The sequence below is a fragment of the Neophocaena asiaeorientalis genome, unplaced genomic scaffold (genome assembly GCF_003031525.2).
Source record: "Neophocaena asiaeorientalis asiaeorientalis breed wild unplaced genomic scaffold, Neophocaena_asiaeorientalis_V1.1 scaffold601, whole genome shotgun sequence".
Lineage (NCBI taxonomy): Eukaryota > Metazoa > Chordata > Mammalia > Artiodactyla > Phocoenidae > Neophocaena > Neophocaena asiaeorientalis.
This window is the reverse complement of record NW_020174793.1, coordinates 533,334-554,510: the sequence shown is the minus strand read 5'-3', so window position 1 is coordinate 554,510 and position 21,177 is coordinate 533,334. Positions and strand designations below refer to the sequence as shown.

Here is a 21,177-nt window from a genome sequence, read left to right as displayed (position 1 = left end):
GAGAAGCACAAACAACATCCCAGGAAGAGAGAACAGCATGTGCAAGACAATTAGGAGTAGTCAGCATGACCACAGCTCAGCTTGAAAGCTGGGGAGTGGCAGGATATGAGGCTGGAAAGGCAGACACAAGCCAAACCGAAGTGAATAACTGACTGCCTTGTGTTATCACCCTTGTCTTCTTACTAAATTATAGAACATGTCTTATTCATCAGTATATCCCTAACTCAGTGTATGCCATGTGATAGGTCCTCACATACCATTAAACTAACAGTCCAACATAAAATTACGTGTAATTTTATGTTTATCATAATCAGTTGTAAAACTAGGTCGAGTTGTATTAAGTTGTACTGTCTGAGATTTTTTTTTTTAACTAATGTAATATACTGCCCTCTAGTGGTTAGGAGACAATGGGCTTTCTATCACAGTGAATGCCAGTAGCTTTTACCCTTTAAAATCGGGTGCTGGTTGTTTTCATGTCTTGGCTATTGTAAATAATGCTGCAGTGAACATGCAGGTGCAGATGTTTTTTTGAGATAGTGATTTCATTTCCTTCACATAAATACCCAGAAGTAGAATTGCCAAATTGTTTGGTAGTTCTACTTTTTATTTTTTGAGGAATTTAACAGTTGCTTGGAAGTTAACTAAATTTATTGTGGTAATCATTTTGCAATATATACATTATTTTGTACACCTAAAACTAATACAATGTTATATGTCAATTATATCTCAATTAAAAAAACAAAACAATTCTGGTTACAACCAATAAAATATCTTCACTCACTGATAACTTGCAACCTAGTTTGAAGATCAGTGATTTCTGACAACACTTGTTTTATGTTAATATATTGTTTTATATAGAGAAAGAAAAACCAGGAAATCTATGCAACAGAATATTAGCAGTGGTGATTTCTCAGTAGTATATTTTTCACACTATATTTTTCACACTATCTACTTTGTACATTTATTTTTTTATCAGATAAGCCAAAAAATTAAGAGCAAATGAGAATGTCTTCTTTGATAAAAGTGTACACATGAGAGGCTAAAGAATGCCCCTTAAAGTCTGCCTTTCCAGAGTTCTGATGAAGCTGAATTATAGATCCTATAACAGTTTTTCCACATTGGAGACTGAGTTTGCTTGTCACAAAAGCAACTTCCAGGGCATTCTTTAAACAAATATTCCTGAAAGGGGCTCCTGTAGCTTCAGAATCAGAAGAGGAGTGACTAATCATAAACTTGCTTTATTTCTTCCTGTATATGAGCATCAATGAAATAAGCTCTCCAAGGACTTCCTTGAAAAGATTACATTAGAATGACTTTTGTTCTGTAGTTGGTGCTTTTGAAAACAAAGTATAGTAAAGCACTATTAGTATTGTACTACAGAGTGGTAAACTATGTAAGCAAAAATACAATATTGAAGGGTTGCCTTAATGATTGTTATTGCTTATGTTTCCTAAAAGTTGGGTTATGAGCCAAAAAATACTTATTAAACACTTAAAATATTTTTAAATCTCTTCTCCATTTTTAATATTTTATCCTCATACTTTATTGCTTATGTAGTAGTTGTCATAATGCCTTCTAGAGATTTTTATAATGCCTAGATACGAAAATTAGAAGTTTTGAGTAGTAAACATTTAAAGAAGTTAAGAGAAAGAGAGAGAGAACTTTACACATCATCTACTCCTAACCCATATTAGTGATAAACTCAAGTACCTTTAAAATGGCATTGGTTAAGACATTAATATCTATGAGTCTAATAACCATCAAAATAAAACTAGTATTGCCTTTTTGGTTTCTAGAGCCCAGCAAATAAAGAAAAGAAAAAATATTTATCTACAGAAAAGTGAGAGCTTTGTAAGTTACTGCATTTATTGGAAATCAACTCAAAGCTGTGTGGTTTATTTATGTATCAATATATATTCACTCAGTACAACTCTGTTGAATACCTCTTAAATCACCTCTGTGCTTGGGACTGGGGACTCCAATAGAGATCAAATACAACCCCCGTCAATAAATGTGTAGCCTATGAGATGTTAAAAGCTGGTAAACAAGGATTTAGCACAAAGTGTGATAAATGCTACAATAAGAAGAACAAAGTTTATACTGCAATCACATAGAAGGAGTATCTAACCCAAACTTGGGCTGTGAAGGCAGGCATCCTGGAGAATGTGACTACTACTTTGAGACCTGAAGGGTGGGTTAGGCAAGCAAAGATGAAGAAGAAAGAAGGGGTAATTCGGGCCTTCTTGAGAAACAGCCTATGTCAAACTCCGCCCACTTTTCCTTTGTTTCATAAATCTCCAAATCCAGATACTGAGAGAGCTTCCAGGCAAGAACAATTGAACACACAATTTACCTCTGTTCCTTCCTGAACCCAACTTAAATGACAATTAAGGGATAAAAAAGAGAGAGACCAGGGGAGAAAACAGCATCAGACCTTTGAAGGTCAGAAAGCAGGTAGTCAAGTGGTAACTGATTTGGATGACCAAAGAAAGCTAAAACCTATGCTGCAGTGGGAGAAGCCTAAGAGCAAGCCAGTCTGTCCTGCAAAACCACAGAAAAAGCTCGGGTTACCTGGGGTAAAGGTGAGGCGGATGCAGGATGAGTTGAAAGTCTGTTTAAGAAGCAACCAGGGCTTCCCTGGTGGCGCAGTGGTGGACAGTCCGCCTGCCGATGCAGGGGACACGGGTTCTGTGCCCCGGTCCTGGAGGATCCCACAAGCCGCGGATACGGCTAGGCCAGTGAGCCATGGCCGCTGAGCCTGCGCGTCCGGAGCCTGTGCTCCGCAGCGGGAGAGGCCACGACAGTGAGAGAGGCGCGCGTAACGCAAAAAAAAAAAAAAAAAAAAAAAAAAGCAGTCAGACCTCACATCCAATTCCCCACACCGTACAGGTAGGCACCTCCTCTCCTTTTGCAAAAGCAGGAGCATTTAACAAAACTAAGAATATAAAAGAGAGCTCTTCAATCTGTTAAAGGACATTTAATAGTTGCTCTGATACTCTGCTGAGACTCCCCCTTCAGGCCTAAGTAGTATTTCCTAGCTGGTGGGAGTATCGACAGCTGGCAGGTCTCATCTGAGTCATTCTCCAGACAATGGCCTCAGGCCAAGAGACTCCTCACATAGGGTCACACCCAGTCCCTGAGGGCAGCCCTTAGCCAGTAACTGGTAGATGTGGGATATAAAGGCCAGGCCTCTTTGCCTCAAAGTAGGACAATTCTGAAAGGCATGACTATACTCCAGCAAGAAACAGAAAATATAACTTTTTTGAAGAAAAGATGCCATTTACAACAACAACAAAAATTTAAAGTACCAATGATGAATCTTTAAAAAGATATGCAATGGGGCTTCCCTGGTGGCGCAGGGGTTGAGAGTCCACCTGCCGATGCAGGGGACACGGGTTTGTGCCCCGGTCTGGGAAGATCCCACATGCCGCGGAGCGGCTGGGCCCATGAGCCATGGCCACTGAGCCTGCGCGTCCGGAGCCTGTGCTCTGCAACGGGAGAGGCCACAACAGTGAGAGGCCCGCGTACCGCAAAACAAACAAACAAACAAATAAAAAGATATGCAAGCCTTTTCTGGAAAAATATATATGTATAATATTGAAAGATATTTAAAAAGAAATAAACAGAAGGATATACCATGTCGTTGGATTTGAAAACACACTACCATACAGATGTCAGTTCTTCCCAATGATCTTAAATATTCAATGCAATTCCAGTCAAAACACTAAAGGGCTGTTTCTGGAACTTGACAAGCTGATCGGAAAATTTATGTGAATGAGGAAAGGAATAAGAATAGCTCAGATACACCTGTATAAGTAGAAAAACATGGAGATACTTGCTTTACAAATAACAAGACGTAATAGAAAGTTCTTATAATTAAGACAATATGGTATTGGCACAGGGATACGTATAAAATCAGTGTAACAGAATAGAGAGCCCCAAAATAAACCCATGCAAACAAAGAGACCTGATGTATGACAAAGCAGGCATTGCAGATCAGTGGGGGAAGGATAGAAATGACAATCATGGGTGTGCAGTGTATAGATTTCCCTTTGTAAGTAAAAAGAACAGAGACTGTCGCTCATCATCATACAAAGGGTTAAGATGCAACACAGCAACAGTGCACCCTGAGGGGAATTCAGGATGGGAAAATCAAGATGAAAGTTCTGTGCTTTGGATATTTGGACCCCTAGATAGTTAAGGTGCATATCTAAGGGAGAATTTCAATGACCCCAGATTCTTGCATCATCCTACAGTAGAAAAGCCCTAAAATCATTAACTTGAGACGTCTGTATTTGTGAATAGCAATAATGTTTTATCAAGATGCATGCATGACTACATGTACTTTCCAGCCAAAAAATTCATGCGTATACTAACTGGCTCCTCCCCTACCTCTTTGGAGCAGTCCCCTCAGACCTACTGAGAGGCTGTTTCCCGGGCTATAGTTCTCAGTAAGATCCCTGAATAAAACTTAACTCACAACTTCGTTTTTCTTTAAGTTGACACCTTTGACCTAGGGAGGATATTGGCTGAAGCCTCTACCTGGGGTAGCTTCAGCATCCCCACAGTGTTCAAACTAATGCCTCACTCCCCCAGGCTCTTCCCTGTGACTGAGTAGTGAGTGGACTAAAAGAGGACTGTTCTGGCCCAATGGGGACTCGTCCAATGGGCAGTCTTTGCTGACAAGTGACTCATTAGCGTGGGCAAGACTTTCTTAAAGCTGCTTCTTCCTTCCTTCTTTCCACATCATAGTATCAAAACTTTCCTAGCTAAACCCTGCTCTTACCCCACATTAGCCTTCACAGGTGTTTCCTCCTAATAAATCTCGTACGTCTCCAATTCCATCATGGTATCTGCTTCTCAGAGGAACTGAACTGAATAGTTGGTACTGAGAAATGGTCCAAGAAAGCAGCCTGTAGAGGGAAGGCCAGATCACTCACTGGCTGGCAAGGAAAACCCCAACCTGAGTGGAATGTTGGCCGCAGATCATCCTTGGCACAAGATGGTGGCTTAACTGCTGAATATTTCACAGATAATGGCCTGGGGAAACATACCCAGTGGAGAAAAACAGGCTTACCAATGCAATAATTCAGGCCTTTAAAAGGCACAGGAGGGACCATACCTGCAAGGACAGTGACTAGTTTTTACTAAGTGAATGGAAGCCCTTCAGAGGGTTGATGTGAAACTGAGGGCAGCTGACAAACAGTTAAAGGCTATGTGTGAGAACCAACGTGTGCTTGTTGTGGTACTTCTTTCAAAGAGGTCCTTCTCTTCCTGCAGTGGAAGAGGACACAGCTAAGGAGCAATCACAGGACTTAATATGTAGAATGGGGAGCTGCAGAGGTGATTAAATGCTATGTTACACTAAGGTATCAGAGCATTTAGTCAAACATGGGATGGGGGACATCTGGGTGGATGTCCCCCAGTATTGAGGCTCAACAGACACCCAGCTCTGTGCCTATTCTCTTACCATCAGCCCCAGACTACAGAGGGGAACCAGCACTGAAGTTCTTAGTGATGCTGGTCCCTCTCTCACCAGACAGATTCTTCTGGCAGATCCTTCAGGCCTAGCATTTCCCTAGAAATATTGTGCTGGGATTTTGTAAGAGTTATCTGCCTGGCAGCCAGAAGAGGAAGTGGGGACAACTCTGAGGCATATTCATTGCTTTGTGGTGGAGAGGCCTCAGTAGGGTCTTACAAGGGGTGAGTGCTAGCTCTTACAGAGGCAGGTGCTATCACTAAGAACTTCAGCACCAGTTCTCCTCTGTAGTCCAGGCCTAAATGTAGAAGAGGATGTCACAGAGCAGGGCTCATTAATAGTGATGGACATGATGAGCCCCCAAAGTAAGAGAAACCAGGTAGCAGCACTTAACTGTCAGAAGTCAGGGGACCACAGTTACCATGAAACCAGCAAGGTTAAAGAGGCAGCCGAGAGAACTTAACTGGCAGAGAGAGAATTAATAGAAATTTGGAGTTCCTAAGGACAAAATACCCAGGCACCCTTCAAGGGTACTACTTAACGTCTTCAACTAGGGGTAAGAATGCAGGAGCAGGAGGCTGAGGACAGTGGTCCCAATAAAAAGTCACAATGCCTTGCTCAGTTCCCAGACCTGAGCCAATTTTCAGATCTGGAACCACTGAGTGAAAAGATGGCCAGGTCCCCAGGAAGAAGGACCCTGCAATACATTCAACAAATATACTGTAAATATACTGCGAAGATTCCCTCAGTCCTTGCCTAAAGGGACCATTTCAGTGAATATATACTGAGAAAAGGGGAATAAACCAAATATTAAGGAATATTGCACAGGATATGAGTGTACCATGATCTTAAGCTACTAGAGTATATGATCTACTAAAACAAAGGAGTAAACGAAAGAAAAAAAGATATTAAATCTAAGAAACAGGTGGCTATGGTGGCCACGAGAATGCACCTGACAGCCCTCCAACTATAGGAGGATATTGACCAAGGGCCCTAGGTGCTGTGCTCGGAAATCCAGCCCAGCCCACACTTTCCATGCGGTGGTCCCAGTGAATGACTCCATTACTAAGGCAGGCTTATTCCTGGGAGACACAGGACTCTTCTGATGGGCCACTTGAAGGCTGGTTTAACCTTCCTTCCATCTACCCATCCTTCCCTGAGGGTCAGACTTGTCTTCTGTTTTGATGGATTTCCTCAGCCTCTCCCAGTTCCCACTCTGTTTTTGCTCACAGGCATTTCATTAATAAATTATTGCTTATTTATTTATTTATTTTAGGCTGTGTTGGGTCTTCATTTCTGTGTGAGGGCTTTCTCTAGTTGTGGCAAGTGGGGGCCACTCTTCTTCACAGTGCGCGGGCCTCTCACTATGGTGGCCTCTCGCTGCGGAGCACAGGCTCCAGACGCACAGGCTCAGTAGTTGTGGCTCACGGGCCTAGTCGCTACATGGCATGTGGGGTCCTCCCAGACCGGGACACGAACCTGTGTCCCCTGCATTAGCAGGCAGATTCTCAACCACTGTGCCACCAGGGAAGCCCCAAATTATTGCTTATTTAACCCCATCTTGGCATTTAGTTCTTGGAAGACCCAGTGCCAATACAGGAAAAGTCTAAAAAAAAAACCCTAGGATGATGGTAAAGGAAGAGTCCAGCTGTGCACCAAGCATAGAAAGCAGCCATTAAGACAAATGCAAAAGAGATGGCTACAAAAACATAAACAGAATCGAAAATCTACTATGTTTGATGTTATTTATTACTCTTCACTCTGGCAGAGTTAGAATTAGCAATAAATTACATTAAAAACGGAACTTCCGCGGCATGTGGGATCTTCCCGGACCAGGGCACGAACCCGTGTCCCCTGCATCGTCAGGCGGACTCTCAACCACTGCGCCACCAGGGAAGTCCCAGTCATGATTTTTTAATGACAACCAAAACAAAAAGTTGAATAAGAAATAAATATGTTCATAGTATGCTACATAACAGCAGCAAATTATATTTACATAGTAATTTATTAAATATTAATATAAAAAATTATAATATATTGGTAAGTACTTTACAGGCTGAAAGGAAAGGTGGTATGGGGAGAAGGGTCGAGAATGCGATAAGAACTACCGTAGGAAGTGAATATATCACATATAAAACTGAAATATCAAGAATGACAGTATAGGCATGTGGCTTAGAAATATTGAGGTAAATACTGAAAGAAAGAGCTAAAAGAATTAAAAGTGATTATCACTGGGAAGAAAGAATGGAGATGGGTGCTGGTAATTATTTCATAATAACACTTGTAGATTTTTTAAGCTATGTATAGCTTTGGTAAAGTTTAAATTAAAAATAATTATTAAAAATCAACAATTTGACAATTATATGTGGAATATATAAAGAGTTATTAGAAATCAACAGAAGGCAAGCACCACTATGTGAATAAACAAGTGATTCGTAAAAAAACTGAAAATGTGAATTAAATGTAAAAACATTTTATTTAAGAATTAATTTAATTAATTAAAGTTTAACAAAGGTTATGAAATGACTTCTAGATTTATACCCAAGAGAATGTAAAGCATATGTCCACATAAAAACATGTACACAAATATTTGTATCAGCCTTATTCATAATAGCTGAAAAAAAAAGTTGATGGACCCAAATGTCCATCAGCTGATGGATAAATCAAATGTGATATATCCAAATAACAGACTATTATTCTGCAATTTAAAAAAGAATGAAGTACTGATGCAAGCTACAACACGGATTATGCTAAGTGAAAGAAGCCAGTCAAAAACGGTCACATATCATATGATTCCATTTATATGAAATGTCCAGAATAGTCAAATCCACAGAAGCAGAAAATAGTTTAGTGGTTGTCAGAGACTAGTGGAGGGGGAAAGAGAGATTTTCTGCTAATGGGTATGGAGTATTTTTATGGGATTGCGAAAACATTCTAAAATTAGATAGTGGTGATGATTGCACAACTCTATTAAAAACCACTGAATTGTACACTTTATAAGGGCAAATGTTATGGTATGAGAATATATCTCAATAAAGCTGTTGTAAAATTAAAATCACAAACCTCCCCCCCAAAAAAAAAAAACAAAGAGAAATGTACAGCAGAAAATAGTAAGACTGAAAGAGAAAGAAACAGAAGAAAAGCTGAAAGCCACAATTCAAGCAAATGTGTTTCGTGGTTAAATGAGTGAGTGATAAATTATAGAGATCCTCACTCATGGAATCACACATGGAAATATATGTCTCAAATTTGGACACAATAAATAATATTCTTTCGGATGTGTCATTTCTGTATACAAAATATTTTATTTTACATACCGATTACCACAAATAAATGTTCAAATAGCTCAAGATATTTTTTTAAATATCTTGACAGGCTAAGGATTAGAATAAAAACCTATGACAGAATCTATTTCATCAACAAAGAGAAGTAAGACTGTTTTCTTCTTGGCCTGAGAAGAAAAACAAAGAATAAATGGATTTTTAAAATAAACTGTTAAAGCCACAGGTTTAGCAAGGAGATACCGCATTTCTAGGAGAATCTAGTTGAACTACCCCAATGCAAAATATACCATTGTGTTTACTTAGGTTGCTTTCCAAGTGTGCATATTGCCTGAAGTGGGTAAGGTTTTCAAATGGCTTTTTGCCAAATGAATTGGGAAGGCAAAAATATCATCAAAGACCCAGAGATGCTATCAGAGCATTACAAGAAAAGACCTAGAAGGAGTGCCTGACCAGGAAGCCAAGAATTCATTCATCCAAATGAATCATAAACCAAAAGCATCATTTTCAATGGGAAAGTTTCTTCCATAAAACCATCTCCTCACTTCCCAGCTTATTTTCATGACAAACAAGCTAGAAATACACGGGATTTAACTGGCAAGGTTAGTTTTTAATCGTTTGAGGCATATTTATAAGTTTGATATAAACAAAAGGTAATCTCCTCCCAGAAACATCTGCTAGAGTATTTCTCATACACAGAGCTTCAGTGACACATATTCTCTGCCAGTCAAATCAATTCTTAAATAATTCATGTAACTTCATCTTTCATCTTGGGTACCTAAATAAACCAGATAAAACACAAACACTTTGGATTTTTTTAAAGAAAATATAACAAAAAAAGAATCATTTTAAGGAATAGGGTATTCAAGCACAGCATTTCCTGCCTTTGGAAGGCAGGAGTGTATGTAAGCCTTCTGAATAAGCCTAGCTAATATATCTGTCAAGATCATGAGTCTGTTTTTTATTCCTATGAATTAGAAATGCTATAGCAATATTAAAATCTATATATTATGACCACACTACTATTAAAATCTTAAAATAATTTTAAATATTTATATTCAGGTATGTTATTTTGAGACTTTACCATTTTCAAAAGTACTGATTGTTTTCATGTCCCACAATTTCCAGGATATATTTAATTTTAAGGTAAAATTCAAACTTTCTATTATTGAAATATCTTGATATGCCTTCTTTTAAGATTAAAGGAATCAAATAAAAATAATTCAAGTGCAAGTTGATTTAACATATATGACCCGACAATAGATTCATATACCCCATAAATGGAAAGGCAAGAAAGCTCCAACTACATTTTCAGTCAGCTTTTATTGAGGACCCACTTTATGTCAAGCCCTCATAAAACTAAGGTACTCTAGATAACTTTTCAGGCATAAACAGTGGTGTACAGTCATGGGCAGCTTTTGGATGAGTTACTGCAATGATAATTTATTGACATTTACAACTGATGTCAATTGATATTGCCAATGATAATTTAAGGACAATTACAATTTAAGGACAATTACACTTACAATGTGCCAGGCATTTTGCTAGACACAGTACATGATAATTTCATTTAATACTCTCAAAACCTTATAATGTAGCTGGGACACTTTTACCCTTTTTAACAGATGGAACAGTGAAGCACAGAGAAGTTAAGAAACTTTTCCAAAGCCACACAGGATGTGAGACAAGCTGGAATTCTAAACCACGTGATCTGACGCCAGAACCTACACTCTTAGCTACTATACTATCTCTTGAAATTCAGAATGAATTTTCCTTTGGAACTATATTGTAACTGTAATTAGTTTCACAATCTAGGCTATAAAAGCCTAGAAACATATCTAGACAACAGACTATACACACATAACTGGACTGTTCTGACTGATAAGCCAATTCAGATGGAGAAGGAATTGATAGCAAAAGGGGTGTTTTAGCTCTACTTTTAGCAATAGTCATTACCTTGGGAAAAGAAAAAAGGATTTTGAACATTTTAAAGCCAAAGAATCCTCTTTGCAAATGAGATCTTACCCAGCACTTCAGTTTCTAAAACAGATAAAAGTAAGGCTGCTCTAAACTGAAGCAGGAAAGGAAAAACCATACTCTCCTTCCTCCACTCCCCAAAATAAACTCCAAGCACTTTCCCAAAATTTCAGGGCTCCAAGGAATACAGCCTGAAAAACCACTGAAGGAGATGAGACTGCTACGGACCCAATGGATTTTATTTTCCAGAAATCACTGGAGAAAGTATCATGATATTCTCATAGACAAAACAGATAAATGTAAGTTGTAAGATAGCTATAGTTATTAACAGTAGATCTGCCCATCTAATGGAAAGTCTTTCTTTAGTGTCATGCCAGAGGATTTTGTGTCTGGTCCTATTTCTGTTCAACATTTTTCGTCAATAACTTGGATGAAGTCACAAGAGGTATATGCCTATGAAACAAAATAGAAAACAGTTGTAAATTATCACCAGACATAATCAAAGAGAGTGTAAGCTGCAAGCAGTTCAGGAATACACATTTTAAAACGCCGAACGTTTTACACAGAATTCTTTTTACGAGAGACCTAGTGTAGGAGCAGACCCTTGAAGGAGTCAAAGCATTCAAGACTCCATCTTAAACCTAAACCCCAAGGCGAACTCACTCCTTGCACAGCTAACTTTCCAGTTGTATGAATTCCAGCCCTCCTCCCCAGGCTACAGGAATGGATTGTCCACAAGAACACAGGCAATGCCAAAATCAAAGAACAGAAAACTAAACTTCAAGGAGACAGAGTGATGTATAAATTAACTGATCCAGAAACAGATTCTAAAACCAGTGTAAGAAGCCACGAATACAAAAACCAGGGAGACTAGCAATAACTGATCCATGTATCACAAGGATCGGTCTGGGTCAAATGTTGTTCTTTTGTTTTGCTTGTGTAAACTGGCCAGGGTGTGGAGCAGGGGCTGACAGCCAAGTTTAAAGGTCCAGAGTCGAAACAGACACAATTCTCTCCAAGGTAGGGTGGAATAAGTATTTTCCTGGTTCACCCAATGGGAAGTTATGATAAGTTCCAGGCTATTCTTGAGGTGAATGCATATACACATGACCTCTTGCAACCCCAAAGCACTCTTACAGATATACTAAGTATTTGAACTGAATTGGTCTCAAAAGTAATCTAATGCTTTTGTATTTAGTTCCCTGTCTCAGATAACAGAGTGTGGGGTAGAGGGCAGCATTTCAGCTCACCAGGTGAAGCAAGGAAGTGGTAGAAGATGGGGCAGATAACCATGGAACAGTGTAATGACTGTGGGAATATCATAGCATTAGTGAATTCCACAAAGATGAAAAGCCCAGTCTCTGGTCATTTACTGTCTTTGTCACTGTTTTATAGAAAGGCAATGCATGTATGTTGGAAAGAGAGATAAACAGTGTCTCCCTTATTGCCCAGTAAAAATAGGTCTATGCTTTGTACTACTATAATACCCACATAACAGTGTTTCTGAGAGAATTAAAGGAAAACCCATAGAGAATGTTTAGAACAATGCCTGTTAAAACAGTACATGCTTAAAAATATTAGCTATTCTTTTACCATTATATTACTCATCACTATAATTATCATCCTGGCATCTATCAGTCCTCTTCAACAGTCTATAAATCCCCCAGGTACTGACCAGCTGCTTCGGGTAGTCAACAGTCTCCAGTGTATCTTCTGTTAATTGCCCTCTCTGGACCAGATGAGTGGTGATGCTTCCTGTAGGCTAGGCTCCAGGGAGTTTGCCTAGGTTGGAAATCAGAAAACGTAAGAACAGATAATGATCTAGAACGCTTATTAAACTAGTGCTCAGTAATGGTGACACAAAAAGAGCACTAAGGGGCTTCCCTGGTGGCACAGTGGTTGAGAGTCTGCCTGCCGATGCAGGGGACAGGGTTCATGCCCCGTTCCGGGATGATCCCACATGCCGCATAGCAGCTGGGCCCATGAGCCATGGCCGCTGGGCCTGCACGTCCGGAGCCTGTGCTCCGCAATGGGAGAGGCCACAACAGTGAGAGGCCCGCGTACCGCTAAAAAAAAAAAAAAAAAGATTGGTGGTGGCTTGGACTAAAGTGTCAACACTGGAACCTGAAGAGTTGTAAACAGTTTGTAGTATATACATTTAGAAGATTATAAGATTTAATGATGAGTTTTGTATGGGAGAGGATAAGGGAGGGGTGAGATAAAGTAGGGTCAAAGATAAGTCCCAGGTTTCTGAATTGAGCAATTGGGTAGATGGAAGTATAGAATAACTTGAAAATAAGAGTAAAAGGGGGTAGGGCTGGTAGATGGGTATCATCTAGACCAGCGTCTCTAATTTAAGGTATATATGAATCACTTGCAGAATCTGATTCAGTAGGTCTGGGGTAGTGTCAGAGATACTGCATTTCTACAAGCTCTCAAATGATGTCAATGCTGTTTGTCCATCGACCACACTTCGAGTAGCAAGGCTCTACTCTACCAACCCAACATAGGGTTATAAAATTTTTATTTAATTATGATGATTTCCTAAGGAAAGGAGATTTTAATTACAAAAAAGAGAGCATAATTTAAAAATAAAGTTCTTTAATACAAAGTGATTTAATTTTATGAAAAAGTACACCACCCTTAGTTTGTCCATTTGGCCACAGATGAAATGAAATTTTTATTATGAACTGACTTTGAATAGCCACTGATCTAAACAAAATAACTTATTGATGAACAACATTTTTCAAATTTCAACTACTTGTGATCACAGCTACTATTTCATTCCTCCATAAAGTAAAAATCCTATTCTTATCTATCAGGAACACACAACCACTAGAATCAGCTTAATATTGTTCTTGGCTTCTAACTCTGTTCAGTAAATCTTTTTCAAATCATTAGAATCATAGAAAATTTATACCAAGTAGAACCACAGAAAGAAAATAAGTGCTATTTTGACACATTTATATAAGTCAATATTAGAATTAGCTCCCTCCTCACTTTATTGAATGTTTTTAGTCAGACTTACTTTAGGTAAAATATATGTGTATTGTAAATTATCAGATAAAAGCTGGTAGTTTGGCAACTTTAAACAGTGACTAGAGAGCAATTAAATGGTCAATAAGATTAGATTGAATTTTAGAAGGATGAGAGGAAGCAAGTAGAGTTTAAAGACATGAAATAGCAAGATGACAAGTATTGTTCAATAATTTCCAAATAATTTGTAAGGGCTTTGAAGGCAGGATCGATATTTTATACATTTTGGAATTCCCACAGTGCCTAGCGACATGCAGGGTGCCAACTAGCCAAATGAAAGGAATGTAAAACATGAAAGAATAATAACAGTTAATGACCAAACATTAGAACAACGGTAATGTATCACTTGGTAAACTTTTACAGTTAAATGAAGCGAATGGGAGCCAGTAGTAATAATTAACACCTTCATCTTGTAGCAACAACTTACAATCCAATGAGGCAAAATCCATATTTTAAGGATGTAAAATTGAGATTCATAGCAATTAGGTGATGAAAAACTAGAAGAAGCTAAAGGAGAGAAAACGATAATTTCTAACTCAGCGAGTCTCTAGGAGAGAGCCATAAATTAAAATATGTCAAGTCAAACCTTATTTCCTGTATACACAAACTATATATTGAGATTCTGTTCCTAGAAGCCCACATGAAAATAGCCATTAATATTAAGAACTACCATACATTAGAATTTTAAGTGTCAATCATTGTGATAAGCACTTCACACAACTTAACTAATTTAATCTTTATGATAACCCTATAAAGTAAAAAAAAAAAAATTATGTTCTATTTACAGATGAGGAAACCTAGACACTAGAGCTAGAGTTGGATTTCTGATCTGACTTCACTGTCCATGCTGTTAAACATAGCTGTACTGAGACAGGCTGGGACCTGGGGCCTGGGGCCGTTTGCTGCAGTGCTTGCATGTGGACATGCATCTCCTAGAGCAATAGAATATAAAGAAACTGTAACTGCACCCATTCCCTGTTGTGACAAATTATGAACAGCAAGATACAAAGAGGCCAAAAACCACATGCCACTTCTGAGGTGCAGGGAGCAATAGCACGGTACTGCACATCATCCCTGCACACAGCACCACCAAGGGGGTATGCAGACCATCTAAGCCACCCTTCCAGCCCAATCCACCAATCGACCCCCACCCTCACCCCTTTTAAGGGATCAGCTAGCAGCCCCTCAGGGGGTGAGCAAGGGAACCTGTTACTTGTTTATGCTCCCTCGTTGCTGCAGCACGAATCCCAGTAAAGCCTTGTCTGAATTCCTCATCTGGCCTCTTACCAATTTCTTTTGATTAAAGAGTCCAAGGGGGCTTCCCTGGTGGTGCAGTGTTTAAGAATCTGCCTGCCAATGTAAGGGGCACGGGTTCAAGCCCTAGTCCAGGAAGATCCCACATGCCGCGGAGAAACTAAGCCCGTGCACCACAACTACTGAGCCTGCGCTCTACAGCCCACGCACCACAACTACTGAAGCCCACACATGCCCTAGAGCCTGTGCTCCGCAACAAGAGAAGCCACCGCAATGAGAAGCCCGCGCACCGCAAGGAAGAGTAGCTCCCGCTCGCCACAACTAGAGGAAGTCCGCGCGCAGCAGCAAAGACCCAACACAGCCAAAAATAAAAAAATAAATATTTTAATAAAAGAGTCCAAGGACCCTGATCAATAACAATACTGTACTGTGAAAATACTGAAACTGACCATAAAAACAAAGATTAAAAACAACATAAACATACATAAAATTAAACACAATATGAGAACTGTTTTGTAAATGTGGGAGGGTTTTTTTCCACATATACTTGTCCGGCCAAGACTCCTTAAAGTGTGAGTCAATGAAAGTTAGACTGAAAACATCTTTTTTCTGGAAAATCTCCCTATGGAAAATGTTCTTCTTTGCTCCAAGAAGTTGAAAAATCATAGTTCTGAGATTATGGGTATTTTTATTCTTTTTGCTTACTTGTTTCTTTCCTGTGTTAAACATGTGTTACTTATGCAATTTTTTTAAAAAAAGAAAAACTTAAAGATAATTGGGAGATAAAAATAAAAAACTATTGTCAGGACCGAATTAATAAAGGTTGTATAGAACATATACCAATCATGCATATTTAAGTGACAAATAACAACTAGAAAACTATCAATTTCCAAGTAAATATTGAACTTAAGACTATATAGTCAAAGTATAATCACTGATTATAGGGTTGAAAAAAAGAGGATGAATTTCATCAACAACACAATAAAAATGATTACTTTTGAGTAATGCAAAACATAAGCAAAAAATTCCTAATTTAAATTAGCATCCTAAGTCCAAAATAAGTATAATTATATCTTTATTTTTAATGCGGGATTTTTTTTTTTAATTTAAGGAACATTATAGAGGTTCCTTAAAAAACTAAAAATAGAATTAACATATGACCCAGCAATCCCACTACTGGGCATATACCCAGAGAAAACCATAATTCAAAATGACACATGCACCCAATGTTCATTGTAGTAATATTTACAATAGCCAGGTCATGGAAGCAACCTAAATGCCCATCGACAGATGAATGGATAAAGAAGATGTTGTACATATATACAATGGAATATTACTCAGCCATAAAAAGGAACGACATTGGGTCATTTGTAGAGATGTGGATGGACCTAGAGACTGTCATACAGAGTGAAGTAAGTCAGAAAGAGAAAAACAAATCTCGTATATTAATGCATATATGTGGAACCTAGAAAAATGGTACAGATGAACCAGTTTGCAAGGCAGAAATTGAGACACAGATGTAGAAAACAAACGTATGGACACCAAGGGGGGAAAGCGGTTGGGGGTGGGGTTGGTGGTGTGATGAATTGGGCGATTGGGATTGACATGTATACACTGATGTGTATAAAATTTATGACTAATAAGAAAAAAAACCCCACACATATCACATATAGCAAATCTCATGACATTGTACACTTTAAATATGTGCAGTTTATTGTATGTTGGTTATACCACAATAAAACCAGAAAAACCTAGAAAAAATTAACTAAACAAATACTATGTGCTTAGGTCATGTGGAAAATGTTTTTATAAAATGTCAAGCAAATTCCCCCATGTTGAACAGTATGTAATCTATTTGGAAAGATGTTCACAAAAAATCAGAAAAATAAAAGTACAGTATAGTATATGACCAAATATTTGATTGTCTAGCAAAAACTAAATGTATACAAAGTCAGACAGATGTATTGGAATAAATTTCTTCATGAGATGGGATTTAAGATAAATTGTAAAGAAAGTGTGGGAAAGTTTTTCTCAATGAATAGTGTAGAAAACCTGCATCGAATTCATCTAAAGAGCATATTAAAAATACAAGTTCCTAGGCACCATCCAAGACCTGTGGAATCTCAATCTTTGGTCTCTGAAATCTCTCAATCTCAATCTCTGAAATCAAAGAATCTGCATTCTAATACTTCCCTCAGAAAATCCTTCCAAGATGAGCTGATGTTTACAAGACCTTTCTTTCAATAGTCTCATTTACTGGCTGATATGCAAAGTAAAGATTGAATGACTTTTGGTGGTCATGCAAGGAAGTCTGAAGGGTCAAACATGGCTACACTTCCAAAGAAAATTTGCTGAGTTTGGGTACTACGTGTAGGATGCTGAGTTGCTCTACAAAGGCCTCTAAAGCACAGAGTGAGATCTTCCATAATGTCATGGTGCTTAGAAAACAAAGTCCTACTGGAAGGATGGGGCCTGCCTCAAACACACATTCAGTCCCCCCATTAAGACATTTGCTAGATTTCAATGCTGTAGGATGTGGGAAGCTAAAGAGCAAGCTCAACACCTCTGAAAGGAAAACCTGAATTTTCTCATCTTTGGGGGCCAAGAAGATAGAGATCTGTTAGATTTTCAGTCAGGCCTGCTCAAGTTATAGGAGAAAAGAGATGGAATGCGGTTCAGTCTTACTAAAACTAAAACTCAGCCTTGACCCATTGAATCCCTGATTGTATTAAAGTTGTCGGCTATTCACCTTCAAATAGTGGATACTTTCCAGTGGAAGATAATGTCTTCTGAATCTCTTACACTTTTCAAACACACAATGTTGTACCTAAAACAAAAAGTTGTTAAATGTGTGAGAAGACAGAGAAACATGATTTATAATCAAGAAATAAACAGGGAAAAGAAGCAGATCCAAAAATAATTCTCCTATTGAAGCACTCAAAGATTTAAAAATAACTTTAACCTGTTAAATAAAGAAAAATGTATACTAAATGAATGAAAAAATGGAGATTTAAATAGAATATATTAAACAAGATTAAGATGGACATTCAAGAACTAAAAAATAAAATATCTGAAATTAAGAGTTAAGCAGAAAAGATTAGTGAATTCAAAGTCAGGTCAATAAAGAATGGAAAAGATGAAGCACAAGAAGAAACAAAGAATTGAAAAAGATATAACAGAGAAATATGGGAAATAGTTAAAAGTTCTAATATACATGTAATTGGAGTCCAAGAAAAAGAGAAGAGTGAGAACAAAGTGGAAGAAATATTTGAAGAGATAATAGCTGAGTTTTTAAAAACTGGTTAAAAGGCATCAGTGAAAAAATTCAAGAAGCTCAGCAAATTCCAAACAGAATGAAAACAGAAGACACACACAAAAGCACACATACACAAGAATACACACACACACACGACAGATGGAAGAGGATTGCCAAACTACTGAAACCAAAGGCAAAGAAAAAAATTTTAAGCAGGAAGAGGAAAAAAAGACATATGACTTTGAACGGAGCAACACTAAAACTAATGTTTGACCTTTCAACAAAAATTTGGAATCCAGAAGACAACAGAATACATTTTTAAAGTGCTGGAAAAAAGTTGTCAACTTACAATTCTGTTCAGTCTGTTGTAAGATATCATTTAAAAATGACGATAAGGACATTTTCAGACAACAAACTCTGAGAAACTTGCTCATCAGAAGACCTGAATTATAGGAAATACCAACAGAAGATTTTCAAACTCAATGAAAATAATCCCAGATTATAAATTCAGAACTGCTGGAAGGAATAAGAAAAATGTAAAGGGTAAATATACTAGCAAATATGAAATATTACTGGCTGTTTAAAATAACAGTAACAAAATAATGTATTTTGGACCTGTGTAGAAGTAAAATATTGACCAAAAAAACCCGAAAGGTGAAAAGTGAATAAATAGATTTTACCTGTTGAATGGTTCTTGTTTGAAACATAGTGTAAGTGATGGGTTAAGGTGCTATGTAATAAATCAAGGAGTCATATTTTATCTTGAGTAACCAATAAAAATTATACTAAAATGTATAACTAAAAAGCTAAAAAGGAGAAAAATGGAATAATAAAAATACTCTATTATTCCTTCTTTCGTGCCTACTTTTGGATTAAAGGAAAAAAGAACAGAATTAGAAAACAACAAACAAGATGGTAAGCTTAAACCCAACCATGTCCATAACATAAAAGGACTAAATCTACTTAGAAGACCAAGGCTTGATGAAAAACTAAAATCAACAACGAAAACGAATATTCTGTGTGTGTGCGTTTCCCTCCCTCTTTCTCCTACTGCTGTTGGCTGAATATGGAATAATCAAGATCAGTTTTTGGAGGACTAGGGGAAAAGGAAAGGGAGTTAGCAAGGAGGTGGAAAAGAACGACATCCCTCTCTCCCCCTTCTGAAGCTCAGATACACAGCTATTAGACGAAACAAAACGACAACAAAACTATAGATACGAAAGGTCATTTTCAATAGGAAATAAGAAATATGTGTTTCTATTAAACAGCACGTTGTACTGTAGTGTATATGGAAAATTACTTTAGCCTTCAGATGTAACTTTTGAAGAAAAAAAAAAAAAGCCGGATGGTAAAAGAATAGTTTCCCAAGTAGTCATGATAGTTAAACCTAATTAATTAACCTAATTAATTCAGAATAACTTTTTATTCATAAATGTTTGAGTCACTAAACTTAGCTATAAACCTAAGAGTACATCGTTTGAGACTAAGAAATTAACCCACGCGGCGTAATTATTATCGAGTTAATTTCAACAAATATGTACTGGCAATTTTTCTCCGCCCCCGACCCCTAGTTTCCAGCACCGCTAACACGGCGTGAAGGAGCGAAAGTGACGGTAATTGAGGGAGAAGCTGCGGTAGCGGCGCCCCGAAACCCCAAGCGGGATTCTTCCTCCGCTAGCTGCAGCCGGGCCGGGAGGCGGGTCTCCTCGGCCTAGGTAGACCCGTGGCCCCTCCCCACTCTGGCCCCGCCCCCGAAGCGTTGGGCCCACCCGACGGCCGCCGCGTTGCTATGGAAACCGCCCCGCGTTGCTATGGAAACGACCGTCGCTCCGCGCAGCCAATACAGAGATGGCGGCTGGGGAGCTGGGGCCTTTGGGCGGCTACTACTTCAGATTCCTGCCTCAGAAAACCTTCAAGTTTCTGAGCACGCCGGAGACCACCAGCCGGCTCCGCCAGTGGTGAGAGGCCGAGGGTCAGGAAGAGAAGAACCCCTCGGTCTTCGCGCCTGCGGAGACGCGGGTCGGGCGGCGAGGCGGCCCCTTCCTGAGTGAAACCGGGAGGCAGCAGTAACAGGGGCGAGGGGCGGACTTCGTGCGTGGGACGGGCTGAATGTGCTCCCCACAGAGGATGCTACCCCAAGTTGACTGCCTTTCTCTTCTCTGCCCCAGGTCCATGTTGGGTAGAATCAAGGCGCAGGCGTTCGGGTTTGACCAGACGTTTCAGGTTTATCGGAAGGATGATTTCGTTATGGTTGGTATGGGGGTTGGAGAGTCCTTGGACCACTGCTGATTTTACGTTTTTTCCCACTTCGGCATAAATTCTTGTGAAGACGCCATTACTTAGTGACGTCGTTTTCTTGGAGTTTGAGAATAATAAAAAGGTTCAAATGATCAGTTTTAAGAGGAACTTTTATATTTCGTATCACCATAGATTAGCTCATGTTCAGTATCCTGCCATATAGAACTTTTCTATTTTGAAAAGTCAATCTCTCGCTAGAAAACTGGGTCTCTCTTTTAGTAGGTACACCTAATATTATCCAGCTTTATCACCAGCTTTATTTACTAGGGTTAGCTTCAAAGTACTTCTGGTTGTTTCTCGAAATCAAGTCTACCCTGTGAGTACAGGCTCTATTAGCAGTTCCAATGAAGAATTCCAGAAAAAGTCTTAAGCAGTGGCAGAGTTATTGGAATAAGTCTTTAGCTGGTAGAGGTAGCTGCTTTGAAAAGGGAAAAACTCATTTGAAGGTGCAAATTCTGGTGTGTTTGTTAAATTTCATTCACGTTATTTAAAATCCTGAAGTTTTTTAATCCTCAATTAAATGGAAAATACTGTTATGGTTTGTGATATTATTTTGGCCATTCATGCCCTTCAGGCATTGACTGTAGCATAGTTGG

The 21,177-nt window shown here is 38.7% G+C and overlaps 2 protein-coding genes across 2 annotated transcripts in view; both read left to right on the top strand.

Annotated features, from left to right (window-relative positions):
• The window catches only part of CEP126 (centrosomal protein 126), a 145,295-nt gene extending 125,297 nt beyond the window's left edge, over positions 1-19,998 (top strand). Inside the window, exons 11-12 of the mRNA XM_024760348.1 lie at positions 11,452-11,575; positions 19,855-19,998. Of these exons, the coding sequence (XP_024616116.1) occupies positions 11,452-11,575; positions 19,855-19,998 (268 nt within the window). The remainder of the gene's footprint in view (positions 1-11,451; positions 11,576-19,854) is intronic.
• Positions 19,999-20,131: 133 nt separating this feature from the next.
• Positions 20,132-21,177, top strand: part of CFAP300 (cilia and flagella associated protein 300) — a 28,598-nt gene continuing 27,552 nt past the window's right edge. Inside the window, exons 1-2 of the mRNA XM_024760357.1 lie at positions 20,132-20,241; positions 20,452-20,533. Coding sequence (XP_024616125.1) covers positions 20,132-20,241; positions 20,452-20,533 — 192 coding nt within the window. The remainder of the gene's footprint in view (positions 20,242-20,451; positions 20,534-21,177) is intronic.